This window comes from Pelodiscus sinensis, chromosome 15, assembly GCF_052426305.1.
Source record: "Pelodiscus sinensis isolate ZL-2025 chromosome 15, ASM5242630v1, whole genome shotgun sequence".
NCBI lineage: Eukaryota > Metazoa > Chordata > Testudines > Trionychidae > Pelodiscus > Pelodiscus sinensis.
In genome coordinates, this window is record NC_143066.1 from 30477248 (window position 1) to 30498721 (window position 21474).

At 46.7% G+C, this 21474-nt stretch overlaps 1 protein-coding gene across 3 annotated transcripts in view; it reads right to left on the reverse strand.

Moving 5' to 3' along the window:
* Positions 1-325: 325 nt before the first annotated feature.
* The window catches only part of SNX8 (sorting nexin 8), a 42809-nt gene continuing 21660 nt past the window's right edge, over positions 326-21474 (reverse strand). For 2 of the 3 annotated variants that reach the window (XM_006112877.5, XM_075899597.2), the window contains exons 3-11: positions 19762-19879; positions 12130-12251; positions 11059-11139; positions 9869-10029; positions 9114-9246; positions 7646-7714; positions 6243-6392; positions 5412-5561; positions 4682-4988 (exon numbers count right to left, since the gene is read on the reverse strand). In XM_006112877.5, coding sequence (XP_006112939.1) covers positions 4875-4988; positions 5412-5561; positions 6243-6392; positions 7646-7714; positions 9114-9246; positions 9869-10029; positions 11059-11139; positions 12130-12251; positions 19762-19879 — 1098 coding nt within the window. In that variant the 3' untranslated portion in view covers positions 4682-4874. Of the gene's footprint in view, positions 463-2531; positions 3510-4681; positions 4989-5411; positions 5562-6242; positions 6393-7645; positions 7715-9113; positions 9247-9868; positions 10030-11058; positions 11140-12129; positions 12252-19761; positions 19880-21474 lie in introns of those variants that run through there. The other variant, XR_016346896.1, reaches the window with a different exon arrangement.

The window sequence follows — 21474 nt, forward strand, 5'->3', positions numbered from 1 at the left end:
CCCACACAGCCATGCTCGAGTGTGTGCTGCACAGGATACACGGTGCCATGCTGCTACTGCAGGAGCTCGACCATGACGACACTGTGGAGTCCCTCTCCTGGGGTGCGGCAGCTTCACTGCTGAACTGGCAGCCCACCCTGGAGAGGTGGTTCTGGAGGCTGGACATCAGTTCCGACTGGTGGGACCGGCTGGTCGTGGAGCGCTGGGATGACCAGCAGTGGCTTCACAACTTCTGAATGAGGAAGGATACCTTCTTGGAGCTCTATACCTGGCTCGCCCCCGCGCTCCAGAGACAAGACACCCACCTGCGGCCAGCCATCCCCCTGCAGAAGAGAGTCGCCATCGCCCTCTGGAAGCTCGCCACACCTGACAGTTACCAGTCGGTGGGCAACCCGTTTGGCATGGGCAAGTCCACCGTCAGGGCTGTCCTCATGCAGATAAGGCCCTCTGGGGCTGCAGTTTCTGCACGGGGGAGGGGGAGAGGACGAAGAGATCAGTCTTGGCTGTGGGCGGGGGGGGGGGAGAGAGACCCGTCCCCGGGGGAGTTGTGCCATGCTGTCCCGCCCTCACCTGACCTGCTGGGGGGGGGGGAGATTTTTATGGGGGGGAATCCTGGGAGGTTCGCGGGGAGAGGGCAGGCACCTCCCACAGCTCACACTCCCCCTCCTTCTCAACCTCTGTTTTCTGTTTCTCTTCATGTCCTTCTGCAGGTGGTGAGGGCCATCAACTTCCTCCTGCTGAAGAGAGTCATCCGAATGGGAGACCTGGATGCCACCGTGGCCAAAATGGCTATCCTGGGGTTCCCCAGCTGCAGCGTAGCAATAGATAGGACACACATCCCCATTTGAGCACCTGACCCGAACAGCCCACTTCAACAGAAAGGGCTACTTTGCCATGGTGCTGCAGGCCCTGGTCGACCACCATGGACACTTTACCGATGTATTTTTGTGGGGTGGTTGGGCAGGGTACACAACACCTGCATCTTTAGAAACTCCAACCTGTACCATAGGCTGGAGGCGGGCACATTCTTCCCCCACCGGGAATGCGCCATTGGGGATGTGCAGATGCCACTATGCATCATGGAGGACGCGGCCTACTCCCTCATGCCATGGTTTACGAAGCCATACACTGGACACCTGGACCCCAGCAGGGAATAATTTGATGAACCGGGCCAGGAACCAGGTCGAGTGCGCCTCTGGCCATCGGAAGGTGCTCTTTCGTTATCTTCTGACCCGTCTGGACATGGGGGAGCACAACGTTGCTGAGGTGGTTGTGGCATGTTGTGTCCTCCACAACATTGTGGAGAGGAAGGGGGAGGCCTTCCTCCCGGGCTGGGGGGACAGACACCGGCTAAGTGGGCCATGCATTTGAGCAGCCCTGGACAGTTGCCATCCAGCAAGCCCATCAGGCCAGGGTGCTCATCTGGGAAGCCCTGAGGGAGAGATTATCGTAGGCACCCCAGTAACTGTCCCCAGGGCCTCCTAACAAGGGGCCCCTGCCCAACCCCTCCCTTTCCTCCTTCCCCCACTTCCTAATAAAGGAGCCTATGTGCATGGCAACCAAACCAAACCAAACGTGCTTTATTTAACATGACTGAAAGGTAGGCAGGGGGAGGGGGCTCTGAATTGGGAGGGGGGCTTATGTTTCCCAGGGATATCTGCCAGTGCCACCTCAGGTGCAGGGGCCTCGTTGGTCTAGTGAATGGGTGGGCGCGGGGAGCACAGGGACATAGCGAGCATGGGGAGGCAGGAGAGGGGGACATGGGGTCGTTGTGGGGGGCAAGAGGGGACACATGGGAAGCAGCATGCTGGCCATGAGATCTCCAAAGCGATCACAGTGCTCTGTGAACTGTTCCTAGGCATGCTGGCGCCACTCATAGTCGGAGTGGACTGTCTCAGCCAGCGTCCGCTGCATGTCCTCAATTGCTGCCACATGAGCTGGTCCCAGGGCCTGGCACACCTTTGTGTCCCCCAAACTCTGGCAGGTGGCATCGGTGGACTGGCTGGCCCCTCACTCCCGGCTGTGGAGAACACACAACAGGGAGAGGCAGTCAGTCATCCCTGCAGACACTGTTCCTGAGGCCCCAGGGAAGTGTGACGTCAGTGGTGGCAGAGGAACTGGGAGCAGCCTGGGCCTCCCTGTGAGCTGCACGCACAGGGGCGGCTCGCACCAATGTGTACGGATGTGGCTGCTGTCTCGCACTGGCAGGCAGTCCCCATAGTTTGTGCGGCACTCCTTGGGGTGCGTGAGGTCTGGTCTGCGCCCTTGTGGCTAGCCTACTCCCAGCCTGCGACCCCCACCACACCCTCCAGACAGGATGTGTGTGTCCTGCAGGATACCAGGCGTGCTCAGGGGCTGCCTGCTGCATCCATGTGCTACACAGTAACGTAACACGAGGTTGCACGTGCACAGAGCCCAGCACGATGTCCAGTCAGAGCAGCACGAGCGACGCACTGTACGCACTTCCCCCTCCCGCCCCCAGCCCAACCGGCCCCCCCGCCCTCTGAGAGAGTGACAAAGACACAACTCACCTGAGGATCCTTCCCCGGCTTCTGAGGAGGCCTGGGAGACTTCCTGGCTGCCAGGCAGCGGCTCCAGGGACAGGGTGATGGTGGGACTGGTCTCCTCATCCTCCGCTGGGGCAGCTGGCTGGCCCTCACGCTTGTGCTCCTGCTCTGGGTGCACGATGACAGGGCTCCCCAGGCCAGTGTCCACAATCATGGATGAGGTCTCCTCCTCGTCCACCAGGATGCAGTGCAGCTGGCTATAGTAGGGGCAGCTGTGGGGTCCTGCCCCCAAGCACTCGCCAGCACGCACGCAGGAGAGCCAGAGTTCTTTGACTTTACTCCAGACCTGCTCAAAGGTCCGGAGTGGGTGTCCGTGCTCTGCCAAGGCCCGTGCCATCCAGCCAAAGATCTCGGCGTTTCTCCTCCTTGCCCAGGGATCCTGCAGGGCTTCCTCTTGTCCCCACAGCTCTAAAAGGGCCTCGACCTCTGGCCCAGACAAGGAGGGTGCACACCTCTTGGTGCCTCTGGGTAGGTCCTGTGACCCCGAGGCTGCTCCCTATGAGGGCCAGGGGAATTGCAGGGGGCCTCAGGGGCAGACATGCCTTGTCCTGGCTGTGGCAGGGAGAACCGCGTGGAGAGATGCTGCAGGGTTGGGATCTGCTTCTTGACACGGGGCCAGCACCTTTAAGGAGGGGCCAGGAGACAGGAACTATAGAGCTGTGATGAGTTTTCAGGAGTGTCCACCAGAGCATGTGTGTTTTTTCCTGGAGGCCAGTTCTTGCATAAAAACCCCCTGCTGCCCGTCCACACGTGCCTTTTTGCTCAAGCACTCTTGTTCAAAAAGGTTTATTCCTCGTGGGGAGAGGAATAACTCTTGCACAAAAAGTCCTCTCTTCTGACGCTTTACTGTACTTTTTCTTGCGCAAGAATGGGCTTGTAGTGTGGATGCTCCACAAGTTTTTGCACAAAAACTTTTGCAGCAGAAACTAGTCAACATTATATCTGAGAATCAGAATTCTAGAATTAGAGAAGTTGAATATACCCCCTATTAATAGTCAACTTGCCTAGAATAGGGAAATAATTATAGTCTAAATTAGACAGATTACTCTTCCTACTTAGCACATTTCCTTTTCACTCACTCAAAGTTTATTGCCTCTTTCACCTGAAGGAGTTTGCCTTCATCTTCAGTATATACGGTGCCAGAAACGAGTGGCACTGTGATATATACTGATGTACTAAATTTCGGTTCTGACCTGGATATGTATTAATTGAGAGTTAAACCAGAGGTAACATCAGCATTAGCCAATTTGGGCTCTCACAGGCAGTCATCCTCTGAGGATGCCTGTAACATAGGCACCCATGAGAGACTCCAGCCCTTCCAAGGAAAGTTAATCACCCTAGAGCTGCCCTGCTTCTACTGCATGAAAAGTTATTCCTATCTAGGGAGTGTATTATCATTTCAATCAACTATTTTCTACCCATGTGGCAAGCAGATTCCTGTAAGAAACACTGTTCAGCAAGGTCATCTGTGGCCATACGTTACTATGTATGAGCAAATATGCCCTGTGCCTTCCTGTGACACATGAGTTCAGCTCGCACACTGGAAAACATCACACCCACCCAACAGAGTTAGAGAGCCAACCAAGACATTTTTACCTGGTTTGTATGTGGATCTAGCAATATGAGATCAAACACCTAATGAACGAGCCTGGGGGGAGAGGGAGGCTACCCTTCAGCTCTTCCTATACACACATGCCTCTACTTTGGGTCCTTAGCTTAAACAGCAAGGAAACGTCATACATCCTGTGCATCTCAGCACTTTAAACATTGGCCAGTATATGTGTAAATAGCTGTAAGAGGGTAATTCATATGAGCGATGTGGGACTTCAGCAATAGCCAAACTGCAGGACTTGGAGTACCAAGCCTCTTTCAGTCCTTAGGCAGAGGGCCGCTAGGGCAATGAATCTGAGTCATGCCCTGTGGCACTTCAAAATAAAGAACAAAAATCAAGAGATTGTGTGTGTCTGTGTGTGTCTCTCTCTCTCTGTATGTGGTTCTGTTTCCAGTTTGTCCATAAGTCAGAGAGCAGCTCAAAGCAGCAGTATAAAAATAGCTGTTCGGAAGCTTCATTTTCTTGTTTGGAGATAGAGGTTACCAGTGCTTTTTTTGTTTAAAAAAAAAAAAAAAGTGCCGGTACTCCAGGGGAAAAGCTCTGTTCTTTCCAGGTAAGCTCTGACTTGAGGTGCCAGTACTGCGTCTGGAGGTGCCAGTACTGCATACTGGGCAGTACCATCACAAAAAAAGCACTGGAGGTTACATTTCTCTCTTGACCACACTTCAGCCTGGTCAGTGTCAGATCTCAGAGAGTTAACTGGAAAAGAAGTTGCCCTCCGGGGGTGACAATGGCGGTGTTGGCATATTGTGGGGTGCCACAAAGAGGCAGCTCAACTTTGGCTTCAGTTCATTCCAAACTTTACTCATCTGGAGAAGAGAAAGCAAAACAGCTTGATGGGTCACCATCTTGTCACACAACACACAAAGGACTGAGTAGTTCAAGGCAGCACTTAGCCCTGTTGGAGGTTGATCAAAAGCCAAATATTATATGAACAAACAGGCTACGTCTACACTGGCCCCTTTTCCGGAAGGGGCATGTAAATTTCACCAGTCGTCGTAGGGAAATCCGCGGGGGATTTAAATATCCCCCGCGGCATTTAAATAAAAATGTCCGCCGCTTTTTTCCGGCTTTTAAAAAAGCCGGAAAAGAGCGTCTACACTGGCCCCGATCCTCCGGAAAAAGCGCCCTTTTCCAGAGGCTCTTATTCCTACTTCAAAGAGGGAAAAACAAACTGCTCAACTACCTATTTTTATTTGGAGGAAGGGAGGCAAGATGACTGAAGAACTTACCTCTTTATGGCCCTGGATCTGGGAGTTTACAAAAGCCCCCAAGATGTGGGAAGTGAGAGGCAGGTAGATATGGATCAGCTGTGTCTCCTGGTGCAAGCAGTACAGAGAAAAATAATTCCGCAGCTCCATAGTCAGGATGGCATTCTCTTGCTGAGAGATGGAAAACCCAGTTAACCTCTTTGCTCAGAAGGGAGGTACAAGGGGGGGAGGGGGGAGGGTGATGAAATGCATCATTCCTCAGCATCTACTCATGCCAATAGAGCACAAGTCCCCTCTCTATCCCTGTTATTCAAGCATTTACCAAAATTAAAAAGCTGTCTTGTGCCTGTTTTGCTTGTCAGCAGTTGGTGAAGTCACAGAACAAGCACCTTCCACCAGGCAGAAGGTACATTTCTGTACTTCCCAGACTCAGCTATATTGGACCATGTTGGTTTTGACACCAATCACCAGCAGTAGAACAAGTACACTTTCCTTGCAGCACAGCAGTTCATTTGAATATGACTAAGATTTATGGGTGACCCATAAGAACAGTCACACTGGGTCAGGCCAAAGGTCCATGTAGCCCAGTATCCTGTCTGCCAACAGTGGCCAATGCCAGATGCTCCAGAGGGAGTGAATAGAAACAGGTAATCAAGTGGTCCCTTTCCTGTTATCCATTTCCAGCCCCTGACAAACAAGCTGGGGACACCATTCCTACCCATTCTGGCTATAGGACAGTCCCCTTTCTACCTGTTCCAAAAACACTGATAAACCACAGCATGGCAGTATTAGGAAAAGTTTTCTATCTACCACACACGCTGCCCATCACTCCCACACAAACATCTGCCATACCTCCACAATTCGTGACTCCAGCTGTTCCACAGACTCCAGTTCCTTGTTTTGCACAGTGGCGCTCATCATCTGCTTCTTCATCATGCTGTACTTGTGCAAAGCTCGCTGGTGTTTATGCAATACTCCCTTCTCATGCCTCTCACACAGATCCTTCAGGAAGAAGGGAAACAACCAATACTTACCTCACATTAAAGACTAGATATTGGGGAGGGAGCCATGGACAAGCGTGGGGAAGAGAGAATGTGTATTTCTGAGGGTATGCCTCACTGCAGAGTTTTTCTAGAAAAACTGCCATTTTTTCAGAAAAACTACTTATGTCCACACTGATATTGTGTTCTTTCAATAGAAAGTTGAAAGAAGGGAGGGGTTTTTCAGACAGCGGTAAGCCTCTTTCTACGAGGAAGAAGCCTTTTTCCAAAAAAGCTTTTTAGGAAAAAGGCATGTATGGACATGAAAAAAGTGTTTTTTCTAAAGAGAAGGCCTCCAGGAAAAAGCACAGGTGCTTTGGTGGCCACTCCATCCACAGTAATCACAACGGAAATGCGAGATAGCATCCACATTGATTACGCTATCTTTTGAAAAAGCACATAGCTTTTTCATTGTGCTTTCGCTGTGTAGAGTCTCTTTCGAAAAAAGATTTTCTGGAAGATCTCTTTCAGAAAAGCTTTTTCTGAAAGAAGCTAGCAGTCTAGTCGTAGCCAGAGAGGTACACAGCTCAGAATGAGGGCATGAAAATTGTCCCATGCAATTTCTAAAATGTGTTATTTCCAACAAAGCCTTTTTTAAAAAATCAGAAACAGAACTGCTCAGAACTGCAACAGAGGGTACAACAGGCAAGCTGACGCTTCATATCTGCCAATGTACTCTGAACTTTACCAATACCAAACTTCCTAGCTATGTGTCCCTTTTCAATATAAAACACTGCTAATTAACTTCAGTGTTAGCTTGGAGTGCCCTGCCCCTCTTCAGGAAGTCTGCCAGCTGTGTTAAACTGTATTTAGAGGTTTTCTGCAAGGTGTCCAAGGAGTAGACTGAGATCATAAGACTAATTTCATGTGTATCTGAACAAAGGTCTTCAGCCTGGCCCACTAATTCATGCTTTTCCTCTGTCTCTAAAACAGCTGACATATATAAAAGTTTAGCTGATTCCTACAAGTGAAGAAGATAGAAATCTTTAACTTCTTGCAAGGTCTGATGTCCACAAAACTTTTCATAAGCCCAGAGCAAATCAGTAATACTTCAGTGCTAGCTAAGGGTGAGAACCACTCCCCTTACTCAACACGCCAGTTTGCCTCTGAACTGGCTTTTCCAGCCCTTTTTCCATTCACTTAGAGCTACACCCTGTAAAAAGCCAAAAAATGTTCTGAACAATTTTTTCACTGGCAAAGAAACAGCACACTCACTTTATAGGACTGGAGTAAATCCAGGAAAAGGTTCAGCTTCTCCACCACATCACTCTCTTCCTGTTTTCCCTAGAAAACAAGAGACACGTACATTTCATATAAGCCTAGCAAGAGCTTATCCCAGTTCCTCAAACCCACCTAATAAGTTGCGTCTCCACAGTTATTTCCAGTGCACACATGCCATTACATAACTACAATAAGCAGTTCTCTCAAAGGGGTTGGAGATTTTAAGCTTGGACAGCAGATTGACCACAGAATTAACTGGAGCAGGAACAGCATTCTGATCAAATGACCCTTACAGCAAGAGGCTGGGGTCATGACTCCTCTAAGGTTTTCCAGACAGCTCTGGCTGGAACCTCTATACTCACAGAATTCCCCAGGCTTTCATCTTCCCTTATGAATTCCCCAGGCTTTCATCTTCCCTTCCAGGTAACCTATAAATACCAGCACTCCCCCCTTAGAATACTTAATGAAACAAAAGACAGAGCTGACAAAACACACTCTAAACTTCAGCACTTGCTTGTTTGTTCCTTATGTCCCATCTCCCTTCCTGTGTCATGCGAGGCTCTAGAAGTTCTTCTAGAACTTTAGGCTCCTTGGTGCCGAAACCTGATTTGATTTATTTTTAACACGCCAAGAATATCTTTAGCACCATGGAATGATAGTTGTAAGTGATAGTTTATTTTCACTACCTTTTTGGACTGTTGTGTGTTTATATTATTCCAAGAGTAGTTATCACAGTGTGCTGTCTCAGCAGCAATAAGACCGCTTGTGTTCTGTCTGAACGAGTTTCAAGTAGTGTTTAACAAGTGGTTAAGATCACAACTTATTATAGAAACAGGTTCTGCTGGACTATATCCACCACACCATCTGAGCCAAGCAGAATGCAGGATTCTTGGATCACTTGAGACAGTTACTATTTATTCTTTTAAGCCTTTTTAAAAGTTCCACCCATCCGCCCGCCCCCAGTCTTTTTTCCTCTCCATTATGCCATACCTGGCCAGTTCAGCATGGCTTTGGGCTGCAAAGAAAGAGGGAGTAAGTTCTGGGGCAACCATGTCTAGAAGGCCTTTTAATCAAGAAGTGACACAAGGCAGAAAATACCTCTCTCAGGGTATGTCTAAACTGCCCGGCTATTTCAGGATACTGGAAGTATCCCTAAATAGCTATTCCGCATCTACACAAGCCACCCATTATTTCAAAATATTTTTCGAAATAATGGAGCTCTATTTTGCCATCCCAGTAAACCTTGTTGCACGAGAGATAAGGGATGGCTCGAAATAGTGCATTATTTCAAAATTTGGCGCTGTGTAGACGTGCCAAATTTCAAAACAAGCTATTTTGAAAAAGATTCACGGTAAGATAGACAATTTGAGCAGCTTATTTCTAGTTCAGGGTGCATCTACATAGTACCCTAAGTGCAGCAACTGCAATTATACAAGAGAAACAACATGGCAGAGGAACTCACCTGCTGTACAGCCTTGTCAGCTAGCAGTGCAAATTCGATGGACAGGCCTTTTAAAGCCTGTTTCAGAGTCCCCCACGTGCTATTGTTCAGAGCAGCCCAGGAGGGAAGTGGTGTAGTGTCTGAGCCCAAAGCACTGAGAGAGGAAAGCAGAGACAGTGAGTAGATCCCGCTAAGAAGCTAGGTTTGTCTGATAATTTTACCCATCCCAATAGTTACTGGAAGTTCCCCCTCTCAAAACTCACTAGCAGTCCCCTAAGAATCAGGAAGCAGTAAGTTTATATCTACTTTCCAGGGTTAGGTTAGCAGCACAGTGCAATGATAGCAGTTTGGATATGTGTCTGTAGATGAGCATATGCACACACAACAGAGAGAGAGAGAATGATGTGAACTGTGCACTAGCAAGCACATCAGTGTTTTAATTTAAAACAAAAATGCGGCGTGTGTGTACATATACAGCACGTAAAAGGGTGTGTGCATGTGCATGATCACACATCCATGTACTCAGGGACTGTACCACTTCATACAAGTGTAAATCAGCTCCAGAATATCAATGTATTGCCATTTTCTCTCCCTCACTTTGGGGAACACACCATATATTCTTCTTTCTGCAACCAGAAAAAGGGATCCTGGTTTGTGCCTTGCGTCTTTAGAAATACAGGCCTTATCCTCATAGATATTCTGCTGGTACAACTATTGCTCTCTTTAAAACACAAGAATATTCACAGAAGAGTACCCTAGAGGGAGCCCTAATCTACCTTAGCTCCTTTCCAAATATGAGAAGATCTGAGGCATTATCAATGGCTCGGGAAGCTATTCTTTCTGCACGGTCCCGCAGTTTGTAGAAGCTGTTGTAGATATTTCGGATAAGCTCTCGACTGGCAGCAAATTGGGTCTGGATGTCAGCTGGGAGGAAGTCCTAAGGCAGCAAAAGAGAGCTTAGTAATGGACCCAGTTACACGATAAGTCACAAGCAGAAAGATTAGGAGTACTTAGCCTGATAATACCTAAAATGGTTGTATGCTCTGAGAGGAGCCATTCAATATGGTATTGTGATATCCTGGGCGTATCAGTGACTCCCTGCCAGAACTTCTAACCGTAGCCCTGCAAACTCAACCAGGTATTACAAGCAGTTTCTTCTTGCTTGTTTTCATCAGTAAAACACTGTGCAACCGGAGCTTTGCTAACCATTCTACTGGTGATGCATGGGCACGATAAGATCCAGCTCAGTGTCCCACAGCTGGATTTGTTCTGCAGCACTAACATCAGTAAAAGTATGACTGCCCCTTAGTGTCAAGCACTGTGAATGATATACACGCCGGGGGCAGGATTGCTGAGTAATAACGGTAATATCTTTATCATTTATTTGTCTTGCAATAGCACCCAGCAGCCCCAGTCACAAACCAGAGCCCTGCTATGCTAGAAGCTGTAAAGACCTTTTTTTAAAAAGAAAATTTAACCCTTCACTGGCTTCTTTATTTTCCCCTTACCCTAGGCTGAACTTCCACATAAGCAAGCATCTCAGGGGAGCAGTAATGTCAGGCTTGGCAAGAAAGAGACACAACTAGGGTACAGCAGCCTTAGACAAACAAAAAAATTGTGAGATTCATAGCTTCTCTCATAGAAAGAGGGGGATGATAATATAAAGGAAAAGGAAGCAACAGGATGAACGTTCACACTGTGCACGTTGTTTATAGTTATTGAGGAATGTGCATTTGGATAAAGACTTCTCTCACTCTAATTGTGTGACATTTTACTACGTAGATCCAGACTGGACATACTGGGCCTGAAAATAACCAGCTATGCGTTTTGTTTTAAAGAAAATAGAAGTCAAAAGCAGCTCCATTACAGTCCTCTGCATAAATTGTTCCTTTCCTCTTCAATTACAGCCACTCTTTTTTACCCAGCAGATACAAGACCCTGTGCCCATGGGTCATAAAAAAAATACCTTGGCCCGGGGAGCTAGTTGGCAAATCATGAACTCATCTCCCACTCCTTGGACCAGCTCCCTCAGCTTGTTCTGCACATCCTAGAAAAGAAAAAGAAACTGCCACCAGTCAACCAATCAAACCCATCAGGCAATTCACACAGTGACAACAAATGACTGTGTTTGAAATTTAACAATTTCAGTCCTGTTAAAACTTGAGCTTTCTTATGCTCTGAAGCAAGAATCCACAGTTGATGGTTACTTTTATTACATACTGAAAAGGTCCACCTTTTCATGGCATTTAAGTCTTCCTCCTTGAGGGACAAATCAACCTCTCATGGCAAAGGAGCATAAAAAAAAAGTGATTCTGTATCCTGTGCTTATTTGTAGACCCCTGACCCACCTCTTTCTGTGAATTTCCAACTCCCATATCACCAAACATGGCAGATATAATAGGCCAGAGGAGGCTAAGCCTCTCCTGACATAGCTGTTGCTCACCTGCCCCCGGATGCCTGAGCCATGGTGGCCCCACCTGAATTCCACCTCTTCATGTCCATGTTCCAGCCCTTTCCTAAAGCCCCCACTGCCTGCCGCTGCCTGGTGAATCCCTCCTCTCCACCACCACCCCCAGAGGTCCCCATTGCCCATCCATATCATCCCTTCCTCTAAAATTTAAACATATCCAAATGTTAACCCTGCACCTCAAATGCGGCATTCATCTGAGAAAGTTCCTCCTGTGCTAAAAAAAAAATTGCATTAGGAGATAGAAAAATACTCGAATAATGACATCATCGTTTCTTAACACTCCTCTGGTGAGATACCTTTCTGGGGAAGATCAGCAATAAGGAGTGGTATGACACATATTGCCACAGGAAAGAGCATTATTTTAAAGACCTCATACCTACAGCATTCTAGGGATGACAACACAACCCACCGTCCAGTAGCAGAGATACCCAGTGCAAAGGAAATGCTCCACTAGCCCCTTGTAGCCAGGATTACAATTGTGGGTATGATAAATGTGCAGGCAATAAGCAGCTCTAAACCCAGCAACTGTTTCCCAGTGCACATGTTGCATCATTAACAAGTACTCACCGAGCCACTAAAGGAGAGAAAGAGCTTCAGGAGCACATCTTCTGAGAAAGGAGGATGCCGAGCCACCAGATTAATGAAACGCTTTAGAGCCCGCCGCCTAGATTCTATGAATTCTCGGTCAGCTATAGAAGGAAACACAACATTGTGTTAATGCACTAGGCACTACAACAGGCTTAGGAAGAGAGACAGACACCATCAAGTCAAACTACTCTCTTGCATTTGCATCTGCAGCAAAATCCAAGAAAGCATCAGCTGCGCCTTCTGTCAGTTCCATGCAACAGATCTGCTGGTTACACTGGTCTACTTGTTAGTTATCACAACACTGCAAACCCCCACTCCCTCAAATGGTCTGTTACAGCCTGTCCTCACTAAGGCTCCAGTTCTGCAAACCCTTCTGCTCCTATTTACCTCAATAGGATTACTCAGGTGAGTCAAATTAATCAAGTATGAATTTGCAGGATTGGAGCCCTAGTTGCAAATTCTTATGTACAGGGAGACAATAGCTACACTGGCACTTTAAGTCAAACTATTATCGGGGTAAAAATCAAACGCCGACTGGCATAAGTTTTCAGCCGCAGAAGTGCCATATATTAGAAGTGGTTTAATTAAGCCAACTGGAGAGCAGTCTTCTGTCACCACAGAGTGCTACATGGGAGACCATACAGGGGAGCAAGTGCAGCTGCTTCAAGGTCTATAGCAAGGGTGGGCAACAGTGTTCCCTCTAACATTTTCTATCCTTGGGCGGGTTGAAATTTCTTATATGCAAAACCAGTACTGTAGTAGTGTGTGCACCACTAGTACAAACAACACACATATCCACATACATTTTAAGCAGTCCATATGCGTGGAAGAAAATGTATTAAAACAAGACACCTGTGTCTAATTGCTGTGAAGTACCCATAGTGACTACAAAGGTAGGGAATTAGCCTTCTTCCACTCGAAGAATAGAAGCCCCAGAACACATGATTTCAGGGTTTGTAGATAGAGGCCTGTTTCATCCTACAAAATTACCATCACACCTGGTACTTGCTACTTCTGACTCATCAGAGCCAGAACTTTACCACATAGCAAAGATCTGGCCTTAGTGCAATACAGTTTACCATGTATAAATTAGTAACACAGGATTAAAAAATATAAGTTCAGAGTTTTAGATATTGGCAACACTCCAAAAAGATTCTGTTAAAAGAAACTTTTTTCTTATCTTAAGCCATTAACACCTATGTAAACTTTGTTTGAAATGCAACCATGCTAACATCCTCCTAGCCTGCGCACACACACTCTCCATGCAGGCTGCTTTCCCTACCCCCTCCAACCCAGCCTAACAGAGAGGACTGCAGCAAGTCCGGACACCCCAAACAAACTGCCTCCTGTCTCTACTTCACTGCACAGATGCCAGCACCTACCCATCTCCTCCTTCCTCCACCTACCCCATGCAGTTAGCCCTTACCTTCCTCTTCCCAGCCCAGGAGGCTTGAAGAGATTGCTCAGTTTCTACCTGTCTCCTCTAGTGAATGGGACTTTCCAAACTCTCCTCTCCTCTGACTTTCCCCCAATACCTCCCTCCAGCCACTTACTGCATCCTTATCTTGGCTGCTTTTCTCATCTGCTTTTCTGCTCTGGGAGCCATTCAGTTCAGCACGCAGCAGCATTTAGCTGCTGTTTACAGATGTCCCAATTCCCACTGGTCAGCTGAGCTCCCTGCCTGCGCGGGGCTCAGAAAATAGTTGCACAGCCACGCAGCTTAGACAGAACTTTGTTGAGCAATAATTTTTGAAGGGGATCACTTCACAAATTTCTGAAGTGACCCTAGGCTGCCCCAGAAGGGGAGAGGCCTGGGCAGAAGGGCGGGGCCAGGACCCTGACTGGCCCAGGGGTGGGGGAGCACGTAAAGTCTTTGCTCTGCTGCCCCCACCCTGCAAGGGGCACACAGCACCTAGAGTGAACCACCAGCTGTTTTGAACAGCTGGCAGTTCACTCTAGGCACTGCACATCCCTGGCACGGGGAGGAGACTTTGCACGCTCCCCCGTCTCAGGTCTCAATTGGCCTGGGGGTAGGGGAGTGACAGGGCGACTGCGGGTCAGATCAGTAGGGTTGGCAGGCAGGATCCGGCCCACAGCGGCTCTCTTGCCCACCCCTGGTCTACAGTGCAGACATAGCCAGAGTGTCTCTTCATGTTTACACTGCATCTGGCTCAATGGGACCCTTACCTTATGTGGAGCTTCTAGGCGCAACTACAATACAGATAATTTTATAAGCACCAGCTGTGAACTAAGGTCCTACTACGAAGTGAAACATCCCATACCTTAAAAAGATTATATGCAAAGCAAATTTAACATTTGTACTCTTTTTTGCTCCTTTACATTGTGGAAAGATGGCTTCAAAATCTTTTCTCCAGAAATACCTTTGTCCCATACCTTGTTTGGGTTGGGATTGGTTTGGTGTGGTGTGTTTTGTAATTTCAGACTACTGTCACATCCTTATCCAAGTCATTCAAATATCATGCCAAAGTCTTCCAGAAAGAAGTGAAGTCCAAAGCTGATATTTGTAAAGTTAAAACAAACAAAAAAACAAAAAAAGGAGAAGCATTTTTTTAAGGAGAAGAAAGAGTTGCAAAAAAAAATGACGTGGCCTTTTAAGTACACAAATAGCCTAATGACTCTAGGCCACAACATATTAGAATGGTCCCTGGCAATAGTTTCACATCATAAAGGGACAATGAAGAGCAGCACTGCCTTTTCCTTCCCAGTTCGCTTTTAACATGAGTTTATTGGCCATAAGCAGCCCCACAATGATCCTTACCCACCAAGCAATTTCCAGTTGCTCAGGTCACAAGTCCATTCTGATTCCCTAAGACCATGTGCTCGGCTAGTTTCCCTGTTTTAATAATCTAACTAGATATATCCACCCCTGAAAACATGTAGTGAAAAAACAAGTACCAAGAAGAATTTTAACTGTAGTTTGCTCTGTTTCTTGTAAAGTGTTATAGTCCTTACTACCACTCATTTTCTGTGGAGGAAGACATTCAAGTCAAAGTCCATGGGACAGAAGGAGAGAATGGTGAAACGCCGCTCTGTTCAATTGCTCCAAGCGCTTCATCTAGTGGCTATGGCTGCTACTCCCTCCCTTCCCCCAAACACACCTTATGGCTCATACACAACACTGGATAGAACTAGCAACAAGATTTTTTAAAAGAAAAATTTAAGATGGAAAAAAAAATCAGATGGCAAATAACTTCCTATAATGTAAGATATGTTGGACTACAGCAGTGGTCACCAACCAGGAGAGCCCAATCTACTGGTAGATCTTGGAGCCTCTGACAGATGATCTTGACTGGCTAGGCCAAGAGGCTATAAAGTGCCAGGACTTCAACTGCCCCTCCCCCCGCCGCTACTCATCTCCTGCCCTTTGCCTTAGAGCTGCCCGTCCTCCTGGGGAGCCTCCTGCTTTCTAGCCTGGGAAAGGAGGGGTGTTCATATCAAGGTGCCTCCTCCCACTCTGCATCCTTTCTCCAAAAAGCAGAGAGGGGGCACAACAGGACTTGGGATGGAGTTTGCTGGCTGCTTTTGGGAGTGGTGCAGGGCCAAGGCAGGGGTGAGCCTGCCTTAGCCCCACTGCACCACCACCCAGGAGCCACCTGAGGTAAGCTGAGTCCAACTGGAGCCCACATCTTGAAACCTTACCACAGTCATGACCCCCCTCCTTCAACCCAAGCCCCTGCCCTAGCCCCAAGCACTCCTGCATCCCAACTGCCTGTCCCAAGAGCAGCTCAGAGCCCCTCTCATACTTCAGATCCTTCAAAAAAGACCACAGCCAGCACCCCAACTCTCTGCCCCAGCCTGATGAATGTGAGGGTGGGAGGCAAGAGAGGGAGGATGGAGTGCCTGGAGGCGGGGCCTCAGAGAAGGGGCAGGAAAGAAGTGGGGCAAGGGACAGGAAGGAAGGGTATTTATATTTGAGGTAGATCTTAGATTGCACTTAAATTAAAAAAGTGATCTCGTGCTTAAAAAGGTTGGAGACCACTGGACCACAGAAGAGTATCCTATGGGGAGTGATGGAAGCTCCAACATTTGGTCCGTTTAAAAATACATAGAATAAAGCATGGGAAGATAGAATAGAGAATAATTCATACTAATATTGGGCTGGAAAAATAGATATTTTGCATTTCTTACTTCTATGTGATCTGTACTCACTGATCATTTTATTTAAGAGGATTTATCAGCAGTGCAATAGTGTTCATATTCAGTAGTGTTACCAGTAGTTCTTAGGTTTTAGCATCAACATTCCTCCATTATTAACAGAAGAAGTCACTCTTCTCACAAGTATTGTTTCAGGATGTAGGCCTGTGAATTCTCACAGACTGTGAAACCTCAAGAGCCAGTTTAAAAAAAACAACAACAACCCTGACATCTTACATTCTGCAGAAATTGGCAACATTACCAGACTAGCTCCAGAATCATCATTCTGGCCTGATCTAGTTCACTTTAATCCCTCCTCCAGATCTTTTCACTAATTTCTGATTCTTCTTTTCTATGGGACGATGTGGACTCCATGAATTAAATGAAAAATGTATTGGGCAATGTTAAGTTTAGCAATATTAGCAGAAGATGAGACAGTGAAAGGTTTGTTCTTTAGCATATAAAGCAGAAACAAAATTGTATAAAAGACTTATGTAACATTACACAATAAAAATAAAATGTAAATACAGAGTCAAGATATGTGACTAGAGAAAAATGTATGGAATGTAGTATGGATGTATAGTCAGGCTTAGAGCATTTCACTATCCATAAGTATGCTGTAACCATTAGAATATGAATGCAATGACAACGATTCCAAAGCCATCATTCATCTTTTTAGTTTCTAGTTATTTCTAAAGTAGAACTAGACAATCTCTGTGTAAAGCAGAGCAAGAAAAAACTATCTTGAGAAGAAGGATGATCTCTCAGGCTGTGTCCAGACTCAGGGGTTTTTTCGGGAAAAGTAGCCTTTTTCCAAAAAAACTTCACCTGCGTCTAGACTGCAGCCGCGTTCTTTCGAAATTAAATCGAAAGAACGCGGCTTTTCTTTCGACGGCGGTAAACCTCATTTCACGAGGAAGAACGCCTTCTTTCGAAAGTGCTTCTTTCGAAAGAAGGCGTTCTTGAATGTAAATAGGGCTTCTTCGAAAGAGAGCATCCAGACTCACTGGGTGCTTTCTTTTGAAAAAGCGACTTGCTCTTTCGAAAGTTCCGCGTGCAGTCTAGACGCTCTCTTTCGAAAGAGGCTTACAGTCTAGACATAGCCTCAGATAGGAAGATACCTTTTACATATGGACAGTTACTCAATTTGTGTGACCAGTATTGGTATAGAAAAGTCTCTGGGGGATATGCCACGTCCTGGAGAAGCTATTTACTTAGAGCAGGAGTCTTACCTTGGGGCCAGTGCCAGTCCTAAAATCCTCCTAGCAGGCCAGCATGCACCCCCCTCTGGCAGGGCTCCAGGATGGGTCGGAGTCTCTGTGCATCCCCCCCTCCCCCACACACAGGTCTCCTGGACATGCCTGCTGGCCACCAGCTTCGCATACTGTCCCCAGGCAATTTGAAACCCTACAGGGGCCACCATCACCACCACCGGCAGCGCAGCAGGGCTAGAGTGACTTCTGGCTATTAGCCCCATGCCACTACTGGCACATCCCTGTGGCCCTGGGGAGGTATGAGCAGAACCATCCTGTCCATAGGTGTAAGCTGTGATGTTAAACTAACCAGTTATCTGTGATGCCAACTCTCCTGATTTGATCACAAGCTTCCTGATAACTGGTTCCCCCACCCCACCCCGGAAAGCCATAGCCACATTATTAGAATTAAACCATATCTGAGAACTTCACTACCTGATGCCTCCTGCACCACTATCAACTGTACTCACTCTGCCTTAGCAGATTATGCTTGTTTATTGGTATATGGTATTAGAGGAAGAGCATCCCAGCCTTTTTCTTTTAAAACAAAGACTTTAGGTCTCACGGTTTGTGGAGAAAAGCTAGAAAATGTGCCCTGAGTTCCGCCAAAGACCTCAAACACCAGATGCCAAATAAAAAAATCTCCAAGTGTATTTTTCATCTGTGATTTCAAGAAGTCAATCTCTTTTTGATAGTGTGGGGGCTGATTCATGAGTTTTAAACTCTTGTGATTGGCAATACAGCACGTGCAAGTTTATAGTGTCTCCCCTTTTGCCCAGGAGCCCACCCAGACACTAGGATCCTACAAAAGACATGAAACTGCATCCTCACCCTGACACCCCCATTCTTGCACTGGGATGCCTCTTCCCTCCTGCCCCCCGGTAACATCCCACGCCCTCAGACTGGGAACCTGCCTCTCCTCCTCCCCCATTAACATCCACATCCTCACACTGGGATACCCTGCCTGGGGTAACTGAAAATGAAACCCACTGGCCCCACCCTGCTAGCTGCAGAAGCACATCAACTTGGGCAGCTCCCTAGCTAGCATGGTTCACATTGCAGAAGCAGCTAGCACGGCTTCCTGAACTGAACAGCATCCTATATGGCTGGAACTATGTGGTCGCTGGGGGTGTAGGTGCTGCTGGAACTTGTGTGTGCGGGTGAGTCCCTACGCGCTGCCTGTCCCCTCATGCTCTCCCCAAAGGCCAACAGTTGCATAGGCCTGACTAAGTAACTTTTAAATTATGTTGCCAGCCAGAATGGGTAAGTGCTAGGATCATAGATGGCCCACAAGCTGGAAGTCTGAGACCCAACATAGAGTCCCTGTGCTTGTAAACAGAGGCCATAAGCTTGAACAAAGAAAAGTTGAAGTAAGGGATTCACACTGCAGGGTGTAAACATTTTTTTTTTTTTTTTACACACTCATTTCTCCTGGAGCATTTAAGCCCTTTCATAGGAAAATTATTTTTCCCCACTTTCCATCTCTACGGTTCTCCCACCACAGAAAAGAGAAGGGGTGTCTACATAGGATTGCCAGGTGTCCAGTTTTCGCCTGGACAGTCCAGTATTTGTGGCCCCTGTCCGGTTAAAAAAAAACAACCAGAAAATAGATATCTTGTGTTTTTCCTCATATGGAAGGCCGGAGTGGGGGGGATTTAAAGGCACAGTGACTTTTTTTTTTTGCACTCAACCAATTTCCCCTCCCCCCCGCCCACCATGTTTGGGATTTTTTGTGAAGGTATCTGGCAAGCCTATGTCTACAGCATCTTTCATACTCAGAGCACTTCACAAAGTGCTGTGTCACAGCACATCCTGCAGCTGCTTCACGTATGTTTCAGTAGCCATTCCACACTCGCCAATATGCACCAGCACCATGGACATTATAAGCTACCTTACTGGGGAAGAAATAGCTGACTCTATCCCACTCTGAGGCTAGCCTTATGCTTTTCATGAATGCCACAGAATTTTCAACTTACACTGGAGAGCTAGCAGTGGGTCTTTACAGTAATGGCTTACTGAAAAGGACTTCCAGCGGTGTGTTGCTGGGCATCCCCAAGCTCTACACTGCAGTGTCCACATTGCTTTATAAACCGAAGAACACAAATGTGATGGCCTCTTCAAGACAGCTGCATTCTTGACTGTCCTCTCACAAGCACACACACACCAGAGCCCATCCAGTCACTACAAAGCCCCACATGTTTACCTCCCAGCATTCTCTTCGGTGGAAGTGCAGGCACCATTCGATATGGGAACTTCTGAAGCAGCATCTCATGGAACACCACAAAGTCATTGTATCGCCTGTACACAGAGCACTTGAAGCGCTGCAATAGAGAAAGGCACCACACAACAGTCAGATAGGCCAACAGCAGCATTTCAGTGATTTTCCCGCAGCCAGGGGGAGTTAAAGCTACATGTGGGACTTGAAGAGAGTGGCTGGTACATTTCTTGGATTTGCAGACTACTTGCTTTAAGCTAACAGTTAAAAAAAAAACACTCACATGGAACCCTCCAGTCATGTCTCAATTATGCATGCAGATGTCTTAATGTAAGCTGGATAGCCTGCTGGTAGGTTAGGTTTCTTTGGGAACAAGAGCTTCAGCAAAGAGCACATTTCCAAATTTTATATACACAAATATGGGGGCAAAAAGTATTTTATATAGGAAAGGAGAGGTGTCTTCTGTGCATCACTGCAAGGAAGTAGTAGATGTCCCTAAACTTGCTGTGATTCCACATAATTCCTCCACCAACCCAGTGTCTCATCTGCATCACACAAAGGCTTAAAAGGAAAAACACAACTGCAATGAGCAATCATCATTAAGGAGCATTTCAATGCCAGTGTACTCCACTCACAACTTCAGTTCCTGGTAACATCCACCAAACAAGACCTGTTTGCCAGGACAAACAGTTCTCAGCCCTCTAAAACCTGTTTGATCTCTTCTAGTGAGTCATGCAGCAGAATGAGGAAAGAGTGGGAACTGTGGGATTCCTAGAAGAGTGTGAAAGTTTATCATCTTAGTGTCAATATTTTTGCCTGATGTCAGATTTCAGGAATGAACAGTGAGATCACCCAGGTTTTGGGGATTAATTTGGGTTCAAGATGAGTGAGGTAGCACATATAGTAGGGATGTAAAAACTGCCCAAAAGAGTTTACTGGTTAAACTATTTGTTTAACCAGATAACCACTGGCCGTGGCAGAAGCTGGTACTTATGGCATATGGTTACCATAACTGGTTAACCATTTAACCTTTAACATCCTTAACATTAAGAGGGACACTTGAGAGGCACACAGGCAAGTCATTTAAAAACCACATTTAGCTGATGGAATAGCATGTTGAAAAGACTAGATGTCATTACATTCATGCACTTTACATTTATATCCTACACTGCTACTACCTATTGCAGAACGATGTGATTTCAGAAAAAACAAATGACTGGAACACAATAGATACAGCTCTTAGGCCCTCCTTGTATCTGCTCTGATCTGTTCTTACAGATTTCAGCAGGTGCCAAAGGAACAGTTACTGCCTTTCTATGAAGAATCTCATTACACAGAAAGAACTGTTGGAAGAATCAACAAGTGGTCTGATGACAGCTCAGGGAATTGGTAACTGAAACAAAATACAGGACTATGTAGCACTTTAAAGACTAACAAGATGGTTTATTAGATGATGAGCTTTTGTGGGCCAGACCCACTTCCTCAGATCAAATAGTGGAAGAAAATAGTCACAACCATATATACCAAAGGATACAATTAAAAAAAAATGAACACATATGAAAAGGACAAATCACATTTCAGAACAGAAGGGGGATGAAGGGGGGCGGGGAAGGAAGGTAAATGTCTGTGAGTTAATGATATTAGAGGTGGGGAAAGGTAGATGTCTGTGAGCTAATGGTATTAGAGGTGATAATCGGGGAA